This window comes from Girardinichthys multiradiatus, chromosome 23 (genome assembly GCF_021462225.1).
Source record: "Girardinichthys multiradiatus isolate DD_20200921_A chromosome 23, DD_fGirMul_XY1, whole genome shotgun sequence".
Classification (NCBI taxonomy): Eukaryota; Metazoa; Chordata; class Actinopteri; order Cyprinodontiformes; family Goodeidae; genus Girardinichthys; species Girardinichthys multiradiatus.
The window spans coordinates 25,270,698-25,283,003 of record NC_061815.1 but is presented as its reverse complement, the minus strand read 5'-3'; the positions used below and the strand labels follow the sequence as shown (position 1 = coordinate 25,283,003).

The window sequence follows — 12,306 nt, the reverse complement described above, 5'->3', positions numbered from 1 at the left end:
AAATTCAAAAATATGAACAAAAATCGGTGACTGCTAATAAGGAACATAGTGACTAAAGAACACAGTGACGATTTTAAAGCCATTATTAATATTATTATTATTTTTTATTATAAAACAAAGACTGAAGGCATCATAAATATTGTCCAATATTTAAAAAAGCTGTTGAAGTCCATTAGGAAATGTAACAGTACCCTGCCCTGCACTATATGAATCACGAGGAACCCTTCCAAAGTAAATCTTACCTTCCTTATGTTAGATCTCAGTCTCCCTCTTTATATTTATATTTCCTATGGTATAAAGATGCTCTATAGATTTTTCATCACTTAAACTGCATAGTGCAACCTCTACAGTGCCTCGACCATAAACAAGTTATTATCCGTCTCAGGTAACACTGACACCTATCTGATTTTGATATTTCGATTTCTTTCTGATTCATTACAAGACGGTCCTGGGTTCTAATATCAGCTTTGGCCTTTCTGTATAGTCACTGGAATTTTAACTGTAAAACTGATCTTTAAATTAGGAACTTCAAAATATCCAAGTAATAATATTTGCAATTGAACTAAAACTGTTATTATTATTATTATCTATTTACCCATTATTTTTCCCCCTGAGTTTCAGGATACTAATAACCACGGAAATAAAAATTGTGGATATATAAACCCAGCGCCATAGAAAAAATGGGTTTATACAGCGCCATACAGCGCTGTATAAACAGTAGCTGCTGGAACGTTACTATGGTTACGTTCAATCTTGCTTTACGGCTCACTGCTGTCGTTCAGCGTTAGCGACAGTTACTTAACCAGTTGCTCTAAAACAGCGCCAAGAAAATATGCGTCAACATCGTTTAGGTTAATTGAGAAAACAAACTAATCGCTACTTATGTGACACAGCGTAAAACAACGAGTTTAAAACGTTTAAAAATGTTTATCTTAAATCTGTGTTAGCTCCAACGGTATTTTCACCTCAGCATAGGATCAGGAGGACAACTCAGACTTGGGCATCCTGGACTAAACAGCCCCTTATTTATAATATGGAAACACCAGACAGGCAAATGTTACTCTGGGGAAAAGATAATAGCACATGTTTTTTGCATTGTCAGAATTATCAGAATAAAAGAAATCAACAAATTCAAAATCTTAATTATATGAAAATAAAACTAGACCTTATCGACTTATTTCAGAAAGATCCAAGAAGTAAAAACTACTTGGCCATATATTTTTATTTTAAGACAAAGTCATTTGTTTGATTTGACCTAAGCTTGTTTTTTTTGTTTTTTTATTGAGCGATATTTGGTCCTCACACCTTACCAGTTCGTGGCGGTAATGCACCATTAAACTGTTTGCCAACTGCCAATAAACAACACGGATAATGACAGCTTTGAAGACCCCAAAATATATAGCTAATTTTGCAATTTCCTGTCCAATATAGGTGTACTTCCTCACGTAGACTGAACGAAAGTCGAGAATTCCCGGCGGTAGCTCGGGCCCCATCTGGGAGCTCGATCCAGCTTTCTTTTGACTTACTGGATAAACTTGCTTTCATATTGGAAACGACGGAATACGGCATAAACTGGTATGTGAATGGTTCGGATGGAAGTACAGGTCGGAGAAGGGGAAGATATGGATTTTGAGGGATGGACACCGGTAGGTAGGGGGAGAGGAAGAGGACGTGGGAAAAAGGAGGAAGGAGGGATGTTTGAAAGTCAGGGTAACAAGCGAGAGTTGGAAGGAAGCAGCTCGGATGAAGAGAGAATAGTTAGAAGGAAAATACTGAAGGAGGAATTTAAAATAATATTAAAATTAAGGAATGAGGAGGATCACAATAACCTAAGCCCGATGGTGATTTCTAGAGAAATAAAAAAGAAAATAGGAGATGTAGAAATGGTGAAAGTGTTAAGAAACTTATTAGTGACGTGTAAAAACGAACAAAAAATGAAGGCTTTACATGTAGAGAGCATAGGCAAAAAAAATGGTTGTAGAGAGAAAGATCTTAGGAGAAAATAAATCAATCCGGGGAGTGATTTTTGGTATCCCTCAGGATGAAGATTTAGACAAAATAAAAAGAAGCATTACTGGTGCAAATGTGAACTCGCTGAAGAGATTATCAAAAACTGTCAACAGAGAAAGAGTAAGAAGTCTGTCAGTGCTGACTGAATTTGAAGAAACAATCTTGCCAGAAAACATAAAAATAGGATTCTTGAGCTTCCAAGTAAGACCATACATCCCTCCACCACTTAGATGTTACAAATGCCAGAGATATGGACACATAGCAGCAGTTTGCAAAGGAAAGCAGAGGTGTGCAAAGTGTGGAGAAGATCACAAGATAGAAGACTGTAAAGAAGTGCAAGAAAAATGTTGTCACTGCGGAGGTCAACATCGAGTTACATATGGTGGATGTGAGGTGAGGAAAACAGCAAAGGAAATCCAACATGTTAAGATGAGCAAAAACACAAGTTATGCAGAAGCAGTCAAAAGTGTGAAAGGACAAAAGATAAGAGAGGTGGAACAAAAAGAGACAAATTCCTCAAAAACTGCAATCAGAGTAGAGTATTGCGTTATCGGTAGAAAAAGGGATACTATTCATTGCTTACGTCATCAATTGCACTGACCAGGCCAAACATAAAACTGAAAAAATTAAAATAATTGTGAGAGGAGCAGAACATTTTCTGGGTTTCAAAGAGGGATCTTGGGAGAAAATCAATAAGAGGTTGGAAACAGAGGAACAGGAACCCCAGCTGATAACATATGAGAATACTACAGTGGAATGTTAGAAGTCTGATAGCTAATGGACAGAAACTGAAAGGATATATTAATAAACTTGAAGAGAAACCAGAGGTGATTTGTGTACAGGAGACACGGTTAGAACCAACATTAGATTTTGTTATTAAAGGGTATGGTAGTATAAGAAGGGATCGAGCAGAAGGAAATGGAGGAGGGTGTGCGATATTTTATAAAGGAAGGAGTTCAATATCAAATATTAGGAAAAGGTAAATATTTGGAGTATATAGTTGTGGAAATTTGGGAAAAAGAAGATAAATGTAAGATGATTGATTTTTATAATCCATGTAAAATATTATCAATGGAGTTGATGGAAGAGATGTTAGAATATCTGGAGGAGAAAGTAATATGGTTGGGGGATATTAAGTCGGACCTGTTCCCAGTGCATGTTGGACTCCGGCAGGGCTGCCCTTTGTCACCGGTCCTGTTCATAACTTTTATGGACAGGATTTCTAGACGCAGCCAAGGGCCGGAGGGGGTCTGGTTTGGGGACCAGTGGATTTCGTCTCTTCTTTTTGCGGATGACGTGGTCCTGCTGGCCCCCTCTAGCCAAGACCTACAGCATGCGCTGTGGCGGTTCGCAGCCGAGTGTGAAGCGGCTGGGAGGAGGATCAGCTCCTCCAAGTCCGAGGCCATGGTACTCGACCGGAAAAGGGTGGCTTGTCCTCTTCAGGTTGGAGGGGAGTTCCTGCCTCAAGTGGAGGAGTTTAAGTATCTCGGGGTCTTGTTCACGAGTGAGGGAAGAATGGAGCGGGAGATCGACAGACGGATCGGTGCGGCTGCCACAGTAATGGGGGCGCTGTGCCGGTCCGTTGTGGTGAAGAGAGAGCTGAGCCGAAAAGCAAAGCTCTCAATTTACTGGTCGGTCTACGTTCCTACCCTCACCTATGGCCATGAACTTTGGGTCATGACCGAAAGAACGAGATCACGGATACAAGCGGCTGAAATAAGCTTCCTCCGTAGGGTGGCCGGACACTCCCTTAGAGATAGGTTGAGGAGCTCGGCCATCCGGGAGGAGCTCGGAGTAGAGCCGCTGCTCCTCCACATCGAGAGGAGCCAGTTGAGGTGGCTCGGGCATCTATACCGGATGCCTCCTGGACGCCTTCCTCGGGAGGTGTTCCAGGCACGTCCCACCGGGAGGAGGCCCAGGGGACGGCCAGGACACGCTGGAGGGACTATGTCTCTCGGCTGGCCTGGGAACGCCTTGGGCTCCTCCTGGAGGAGCTGGAGGAGGTGTCTGGAGAGAGGGACGTCTGGGCGTCTCTGCTGAGTCTGCTGCCCCCGCGACCCGGTCCTGGATAAGCGGAAGACGACGAACGAATGAACGAACGATATTAATGCTAATAGCACAATATGGGGAAAGTGTAATGATAAAAACGGACAAGTTATAGAAGAAGTCATAGAAACAAAAAATTTAGTATGTCTTAATAATGGAAGGGTACAAGAATTAATATAAGAACAGGAACAGAGTCAGCAATTGATTTAACTTTGGTATCAAATTCATTAGCTGGTATATGTGAGTGGGATATAGATAAAAATACAACAATAGGTAGTGATCATTATCCCATTAAGATCAGAACAGAACTAACATTAAACATTAAGAATGTAAAAATAAATAAATGTAAATTTAATAAGGCAGACTGGATTAAATTTCAATATCTCAGTGACAAGAATCTAGGAAAAATATATCCAATATTAAAAGTAGAAAATACAACTATAATAAAAGATGAAGAAAAAGCTGAAATACTAGCTAAAACATTCGATAAAATTCATAGTTCAAGTAACATTAGTGATGAGGGAAGGAAAGGGAGGGAAGCCACAAAACTGAAATACAAATATTTACTACAGAACACCGAAGGAACAAATAACTTAATGAATGAAGCGTTTGCAAAAGTAGAACTGAACTCTGTGCTTAGAAAAATTAAGAATATGGCACCTGGTAAAGATCATATTAATTACACAATGATACAACATCTCAGTGAAGCATCCAAAGATGTCATATTAGAGCTTTATAATAAAGTCTGGGAGGAGGAGGAGCTGCCTCAGAGCTGGAAGGAGTCAATCATCGTACCAATAACTAAACCAGGAAAAGACAACACAAAACCAGAAAATTATAGACCCATTGCTTTAACATCAAATATATGCAAAATAATGGAAAAAATGATTAATAATAGATTAACATATTATTTGAATAGCAACGGGTACATTACTAAAGTGCAAAGTGGTTTTAGAAAAGGGAGAAATATTATTGACCCAACGTGTTTAGAACATGAAATCAGAAGAGCGCAAGTTAATAAAAAAAGTGTAGTAGCTGTATTTTTTGACATAGAGAAAGCTTATGACATGATGTGGGTTGAAGGATTACTGATTAAATTAAATGAAATGGAAATGGGAAAATGTTTAACTGGATTCAGAACTTTTTAACAAATAGAACTTTTCAAGTTAAAATGGATCAAGAAATATCAAGAAAATATGCTGTAGACAATGGAACACCACAAGGTATAAGTCCAATATTGTTCACTATAATGATAAACGACGTATTTACAGAAATTGGAAAAGAAATAGGATGTTCACTTTTTGCAGATGATGGAGCCATATGGAAAAGGGGCAAAATGTAAAGATAACTGGAAAGAAAATACAGGCGGAGATAAGAAGGATAGAGGAATGGGCTTTTCAATGGGGATTCAAGTTCTCAGTCGAGAAAACAAAAGTTATTGTATTTACACGGAAAAAAACAAGAGAGGAAATAAAATTAAAATTATATAATCAAGAATTAGAACGAGTTAAATGTATAAGGTTTCTAGGAATATGGTTTGATGAGAAAATCCTATGGAATATAAATATTCAGAAAATTATAGATAAATGTAAGAAAGTATTAAATATGAGATGTTTGGCTGGCAGTGACTGGGGAGCAGACAGGGAAGCATTAAAACAAATTTATACAGGATTGATCAGATCAAATGTAGATTATGGAAGTATTATATATGGTTCAGCAGCAAAGACACATCTGGAATAATTAGATATTATACAACATCAAGCATTAAGACTTTTTTCAGGAACTTTTAAAACAACCCCGACAACAGCACTTGAAGTGGAAATGGGAGAAATGCCGTTAGATTTGAGGAGAGCACAATTAACAATAAATTACTGGATAAATTTACAAGGCAATAACCTGGGTCATCCAACACGAGAGATCTTGAAGCCATGCTGGGAAAAAATTAAAAAAGAGACAAGAAGTTTTGGATGGATCATTAAAAAAATAACAGAAGAGTTTCATATACAAAATATAGTAATAAGTCCGATACTGCCACTAGCTGTTGTACCAGCCTGGATCTTACCAGAAGCACAGGTAGATATGGCTTTAATGGAAAAAAAGAAAAGAACATGTATATTAGAGTTGAATACAGTACAGGAATATGTTAACAATTATTATCAATACCTTCAGATTTATACAGATGCATCGAAAATAAATGATAAAATAGGAATAGCATTCATAGTACGGGAATTTCAAATAAGAGTAGGAAAACGAATCACAAATGGTTTATCAGTATACACAGGAGAAATGTTAGCAATACTATTAGCAGTACAGTGGGTGGAAGACGTAAAGCCTTTAAAAACAATAATTTGTTCAGATTCAAGCTCAGTATTATTGAGTTTAAAACGTAACCATTCAGACAGCAAGCCAGACATTCTACTAGAAATACAGCATACTTTATTCAGACTACAAATGATGGGTTTATCAATAGTATTTTTATGGGTTCCAGCACTTATTGGAGTTAAAGGAAATGAGATGGCAGATAAGATGGCTAAGAAGGCAACACAAAATCATATCAATTTTACAGTACATTTAAGTAAATCAGAAGCAAAGAGCATCATCAAACAAAAATTGAAGGAAGAATGGCAGAAAAGGTGGGATGGAGAAAGAAAAGGAAGATGGTTTTATAGGATCAATAAGACAGTTGGTGAAAAAAGAACTGGAAGGAGTAGAAAGGAGGAAAGGGTAATAACAAGACTAAGATTAGGACATACAGGACTTAATCATACACTTTTTAACATACGTAAACATAATACAGCACAATGTGACCACTGTGGGAAGGATGAAACAATTGAAGATGTTTTTATAGACTGTCAGAAATATGAGCTGGAAAGAAGAGGTATGAAGAGAGAATTTGAAAGGATCAAAGAAAAGTTTAGCATAATAGACTCATTACAACAACAAAAAAACATAGGGAGCAAACATATACAAATTATTTTAAGATTCCTAAAAAGAACAAAATTATTTAATAGAATTTGAGACCAGTGGTGGCGGTAATGCACACCTACTCAACCGCCATTATACACCAGAAGAAGGAGAAGAAGAAGATAAACAACACAAAGAAGAAGAACTCCGTAATATGGCGCAAGCGCATACGCGTCCTTGCTGTCACGTACTTCTGCTATAGCCCCAGACACGACCTACACAACGTTGGCCCGTCAACCCTGCAAAAACAACCCGCCTGTCCAGGTACAGGAGGGCAATTGATCAGAGCCCAGAGCAGGTAAACACCCATTCATTAGCTTAACTAGAGGGAAGAGACTGGTTCGCTTCTTGACACTGAACCGCTGCCATTGGGATCTCCAAAACAGCCGTCAACCAGCAACGGATAATTCCGACTGTAATCAGGCAAACCTAGCAGGCTTAGCAGACGGGTATTTTATCTGTCGATTAATGTTACTTTTCTGGACGTTGTCCCAATATTTTGTAAATATATATTGACTGAAATGTATCTGATGAATGTCCCAAACGTGGGCGAGGAAGAAACGAGCACGATTGAGCTAGCTTGTTGCTAAGTAGTCCTTTAGTCATAGAAAGCACAACTTTGCAGGAAAAACACCTGTAAGAATATTACTGTCAATGTTGTCAGTACCCACATGTCATGTGTAAAGATTTCTGGGTTGATATTTTGGTGTTCTTCCATCAACTATATTTAGATAACTTAAAAATATACTTCACCCATACATAGAATAAAAACACATTTTATAAACATTTATTTTCAGATGTCTTGTTTTCCGTATTTATTGGACTTAATTTGTTACTTCTGTTGCACGGAATACCGTGTATAAAAACAGCTTTAAATGTTATTGATTGTCATTTATTACTGTACATACACAGTGGTTTTAGCTTTACATATGTGTCGATGTGTTTAAATAGTTGTCTCGGCCCTGCTTATGACTTTGGCCCTAACTTATCAGTCTGTTGGGGCAATAATCCTTATCAGTCAGCAGTTGAGGCAGCCTGTTTGGACAGGCGTTAGGTTGGTGGTTGTAACAGTTTAATCTCAGTTAGATTATGTTTGACACGAAATGATACTATCATTACCAGATATGCAATAGAAACCCATCTAATAAATCACATCAGATTTATTGAGGTAAATACATTTTATGTATATAGGATCAACTGTCTTTGCCTTACAAAGACAGCTGTTGCAATGTTTTTAAAACGAGTTAGAGTAATTTGTCCAGAGTTGGTATATACTTTAAAGTCCCTGTTTATGTTGTAGGAAAATCAAATGTAATAAACAGTGCCTCGCTAAAGTAATACCCCTTGAAGTTTTTCACATTTTGTATTATTACAAACACTTTGGGATTTAATGTGATAGACCAGTAGAAAGTAATGCACAGTCGTGAAGTGAAAAGAACAGGATACATGAATTTCAGAAAAAGTGCTTTAGAAGCAAAGTATTTTAATTGTAGCTCTGACTGCATATTTTTGTGTATTGTCTTGGAATGTGAGCGTCCACCAGGCTGCCAAACACCTCTAATATTAATAAGTGTTTTGCAGCCTCTGACAGGTATTCTTCCCGAATCGCGCAGTATTTAGCTCTGTCCATCTTTCCAATCAACTTTGACCTGCTTCCATTTTGGTGGTGATGAGATCAATTGCCACAGCATGATGCAGCCACCATCATGTTATATAATTAATGCTGTAGTTGCCAGGTATGTCAGTTTAAGTAGATGATAATGTCTTGGTAAGTTTACAGTTGTGCCATACTCTTTCTATTTCATATGATGGGCAGAACAGTGCTCTGTGAGATGGTCAAAGCTTCATGTAGCCTCCGGGGGGTTCTCACAGAGCTGCTGTATTCACACTGTGATCTATTTACAAATTTGGGTCTTCTGATGGCAGTTAATCTCACTGGATGTTATTTAGGGGTATCATATTTAAGGGAGGCTGATGCATATCCACATTACACCTTTTTTGTAAAAAAAAAAAAAAAATGACCGATGTATCACAAGTATGCACTACTTTGTTGTAGTCTGACATAAAATCCCAGGAATAGAGATGTTTGTGGTTGTAAAATGGCTAAATATAAAGGGGGTTTGAATACTTCAGGAGGCCGCCGTATTTACATAGTTCTGCCAGAGACCTTTTAAAAAGCAATGATTTTTTTTATTTTTATTGTTTCACCTAACATGTTATTTCTTTTTCTAATATTTGTTTTAGTGATGTACAGAGCTGATATTATGATGGGGCATCAGGGCGTGCACTGAGCCGCTCATGGCTGTCAGCACCATGGACTCTGAGTCAACCCGAACACCTCAACCCAGGGCTGGCCTGACGAAAGGAGGCTCCTCCTTGTTGCCTGCTGGGGTTCTCGGCGCCAGGTTGGGCCCTCAAGGAAAACACTATGTCTGTGGCTCCATGGCAGCCTTCACCAACATTTTGGTGACCTTCCCCATTCAGAAAGTGCTGTTCCGCCAGCAGCTGCATGGTGTGCTGGTGACTGAGGCAGTCCAACAGCTACAGAGGGATGGGCTGAGGAATCTGTATCGGGGCCTCCTCCCCCCACTGCTCCAGAAGAGCACCACAGTGGCCATCATGTTTGGCCTTTATGAGGACTTCTCCCGAGTACTGCACGGCCATGCTTGTGGCAGCGGCGTGCCGGAGCTCGTCACACGAAGCTTTGCCGCAGCGCTGGCAGGAACCGCAGAAGCCACCCTCACGCCGTTTGAGCGCGTTCAGACTCTCCTTCAGGATCATCGGCACCATGAGCGCTTCAACAACACCGCACACACCTTCCGGACACTTCTGACCGAGTACGGCATCAGAGAGTGTTACCGCGGCCTCGTACCCATACTCCTCCGTAACGGTCCCAGCAATGTGCTCTTCTTTGGCCTGCGGGGGCCCATCAAGGAGCTGTTACCAGAAGCTACTAACAAAGTGGGTCACTTGGTTAATGATTTTGTCTGTGGAGGGGTTTTGGGAGCAGCTCTCGGCATTATGTTTTACCCATTAAACGTGGTCAAGTCGCGGGCTCAGTCTCAGGTCGGTGGAGCCTTCCAGCCGTGTCGGAAGGTGCTATTAACAGTGTGGAGGGAGAGGGGGGGCAGCGTGGCCATGCTGTTCAGAGGAGCCCATCTCAATTACCACCGCTCACTGCTGTCCTGGGGAATAATCAACGCCACCTATGAGCTGCTGCTGAAACTGTTATGAAAGGAGGAATCAACATGATGAAATGGAAGAAGCATTTAAAGCAACGTCAGTCTGAAGAGATGGGAGGTGTGTTGAAAGAGAAAGTAAAGTCCATGCGGTTGATGTCTGGCTCTGTTATTCCAGGACTGAGAGAGAAGAGAGAGAGAGAGAGGGGCCAGCTGCGAGTGTAAGATAACCACCTGCCAATGTTACTTTTTAATGTTGTCCTAATAAAATCAAAATGTACACTTCAGCCTTCACGTAATTTGTGCCAGGGTCCAAATGGTAAGCCCTTGTTTGGTCTGTGCAGGAGTGTTTTTTTTTTTTTTACAGCATCACTTGATTTTGTTCACTGTTTTGTAGGAAAATCTGTTTTCTCTCTGTGTGCTGTGGAGTTTAGAAAATTACATCCCACCATTTTGACAAACAAAAGCGCTTTCTTTCAAGCTAAACTGCTGCCTCTTAAACACTTTAGTGCTTTTGACCATTCAAATGTCCAGAGATTATTCGTGAACAAGAGATTCACAGACTTTTGCCTATTTATTTCTCACCAGCCACCAACTGAAAGCTTATGCTGGAAATATGAAATTTTTAATGTTTATGAAATTTCTCTGCCAAAATTAGGACACAAAATATTAAAATGGCGGGGATAAAGCTGACCTAAGATTCACCTGTTAGTCAACCAGAGATCAGAATCAGCCAATTTTCTAATGATCAGCTCTGGTTGGTGATCAGCAGGTTCATCAGCAGGATGTCTTTGAATTTAAACAAGCTACACCCATATTTGTTTTTGTTTTTTTTATTTCTTAGGAAGGAGTTAAATTATATTTGGACTTTGAGTGCAGCTTAAAAGAAATCCAGTAATTTTGTCGTGCACCTTTGTTCCTTTAATTAATTTTGAACCAGTTCTGTAATGCTGATTATTGGAAAAAAAAGTGCTTACTGTCATCATTTGATTCTTAAACCTCTTCTGTTTTATCCTGCTAATATTTTCTCCTCTCACGCATGCTCTCCTCTCTGTCTGTAACATCTGTTGACATAATGGGCTCAGATTTCAAGCTTGAGTAGTTGCAGCCACCACAGCACAGTTCTGAGCATGTTCGACGGCCCAAAGAGGAAAGGCACGTTGCTTGGACATTTGAGAGGCTGAAGATTAATGGCGGAGAGTGAAGACTGGGACAGAGGGTAATCTTCGGTGGCACAAAAAGCTCAAGCTGCCATGTAAAATGGACTGTTTGCCCTAATTTTTAAGACCGTTTAGTTTTCCTTTAACTGCCTGCAGTGTTTAACTAATGATTTTTTTTCTCCTTTCAAAAGAAAGCTTTTGTATTCCAGTTTTACTGAAGAGTTCCTCCCGCCGGTATTAGCGTTGCTTGTAATTGTTCTGAAAGTCAGTACATTTCTCTAAAAGTGTACATTCATTCATTGCAGCTACGTCAAATCTTTATCAATAAAAGGACAATTTGTTGCATTGCTGTTTCAGGATAAATGGGAAGATGGTTGCATTTTCTTGAAGGGCAAAATTTGCATGACATTTATAGTGCCATGCTATAGTATTCATACCCCTCAATATTGTATTATTTTTTTGTAAACCATAACTTCCATGTTTTCTAGTGGAATTTAATGTGGTGGACATAAATAACTGTGAAGTAGAATGAAAACGATGATTTAAATATTTCTTTACCAAAGAATCTGAAGCGTGCATTTGTTTTCAGCCTCCCTGGGTCAGTCCTTTGTTGGGTCGCCTTATGCTGCAATTAGAACGAGTTTTGTAGATTTTGTTTCTACCAGGTTTACACATCTAGAGTTTTTTTTTCTCTAATTGTTATCTAAATGGCTCATGCTCAATCAGAATGGATGGAGAGTGTCCCACTAAGCCACAGTTGCCTCCTTTCAGACTAAAAGGTTCATTTTTGGTCGTATCTGACCAGAGCATCTTCTTCCACATGTTTGCAGAGACCCCATACAGGGCATCTAGGAAATGGAAAATGGGACTCAAAAAAGATTTGTAGACTGCATAACAGCTCCACCAGTTAGCATGACCATCCTGGCTGCTGAGGTATATTCCCTTTG

The 12,306-nt window shown here is 39.4% G+C and overlaps 1 protein-coding gene across 2 annotated transcripts; it reads left to right on the top strand.

The window, feature by feature from the left end:
* The first annotated feature begins 1,449 nt into the window (after nt 1-1,449).
* On the top strand, nt 1,450-11,704 carry slc25a51b (solute carrier family 25 member 51b). 2 transcript variants are annotated; one of them, XM_047352599.1, is made up of 2 exons: nt 1,450-1,575; nt 9,265-11,704. In XM_047352599.1, the coding sequence occupies exon 2, from the start codon at nt 9,319-9,321 to the stop codon at nt 10,252-10,254; it is 936 nt and encodes a 311-aa protein (XP_047208555.1). In that variant the 5' UTR covers nt 1,450-1,575; nt 9,265-9,318; the 3' UTR covers nt 10,255-11,704. The 2 variants fall into 2 exon arrangements, with proteins under 2 accessions (XP_047208555.1, XP_047208554.1); XM_047352598.1 differs by lacking the exon at nt 1,450-1,575 and adding an exon at nt 7,149-7,318.
* The last annotated feature ends 602 nt before the right edge of the window (nt 11,705-12,306 follow it).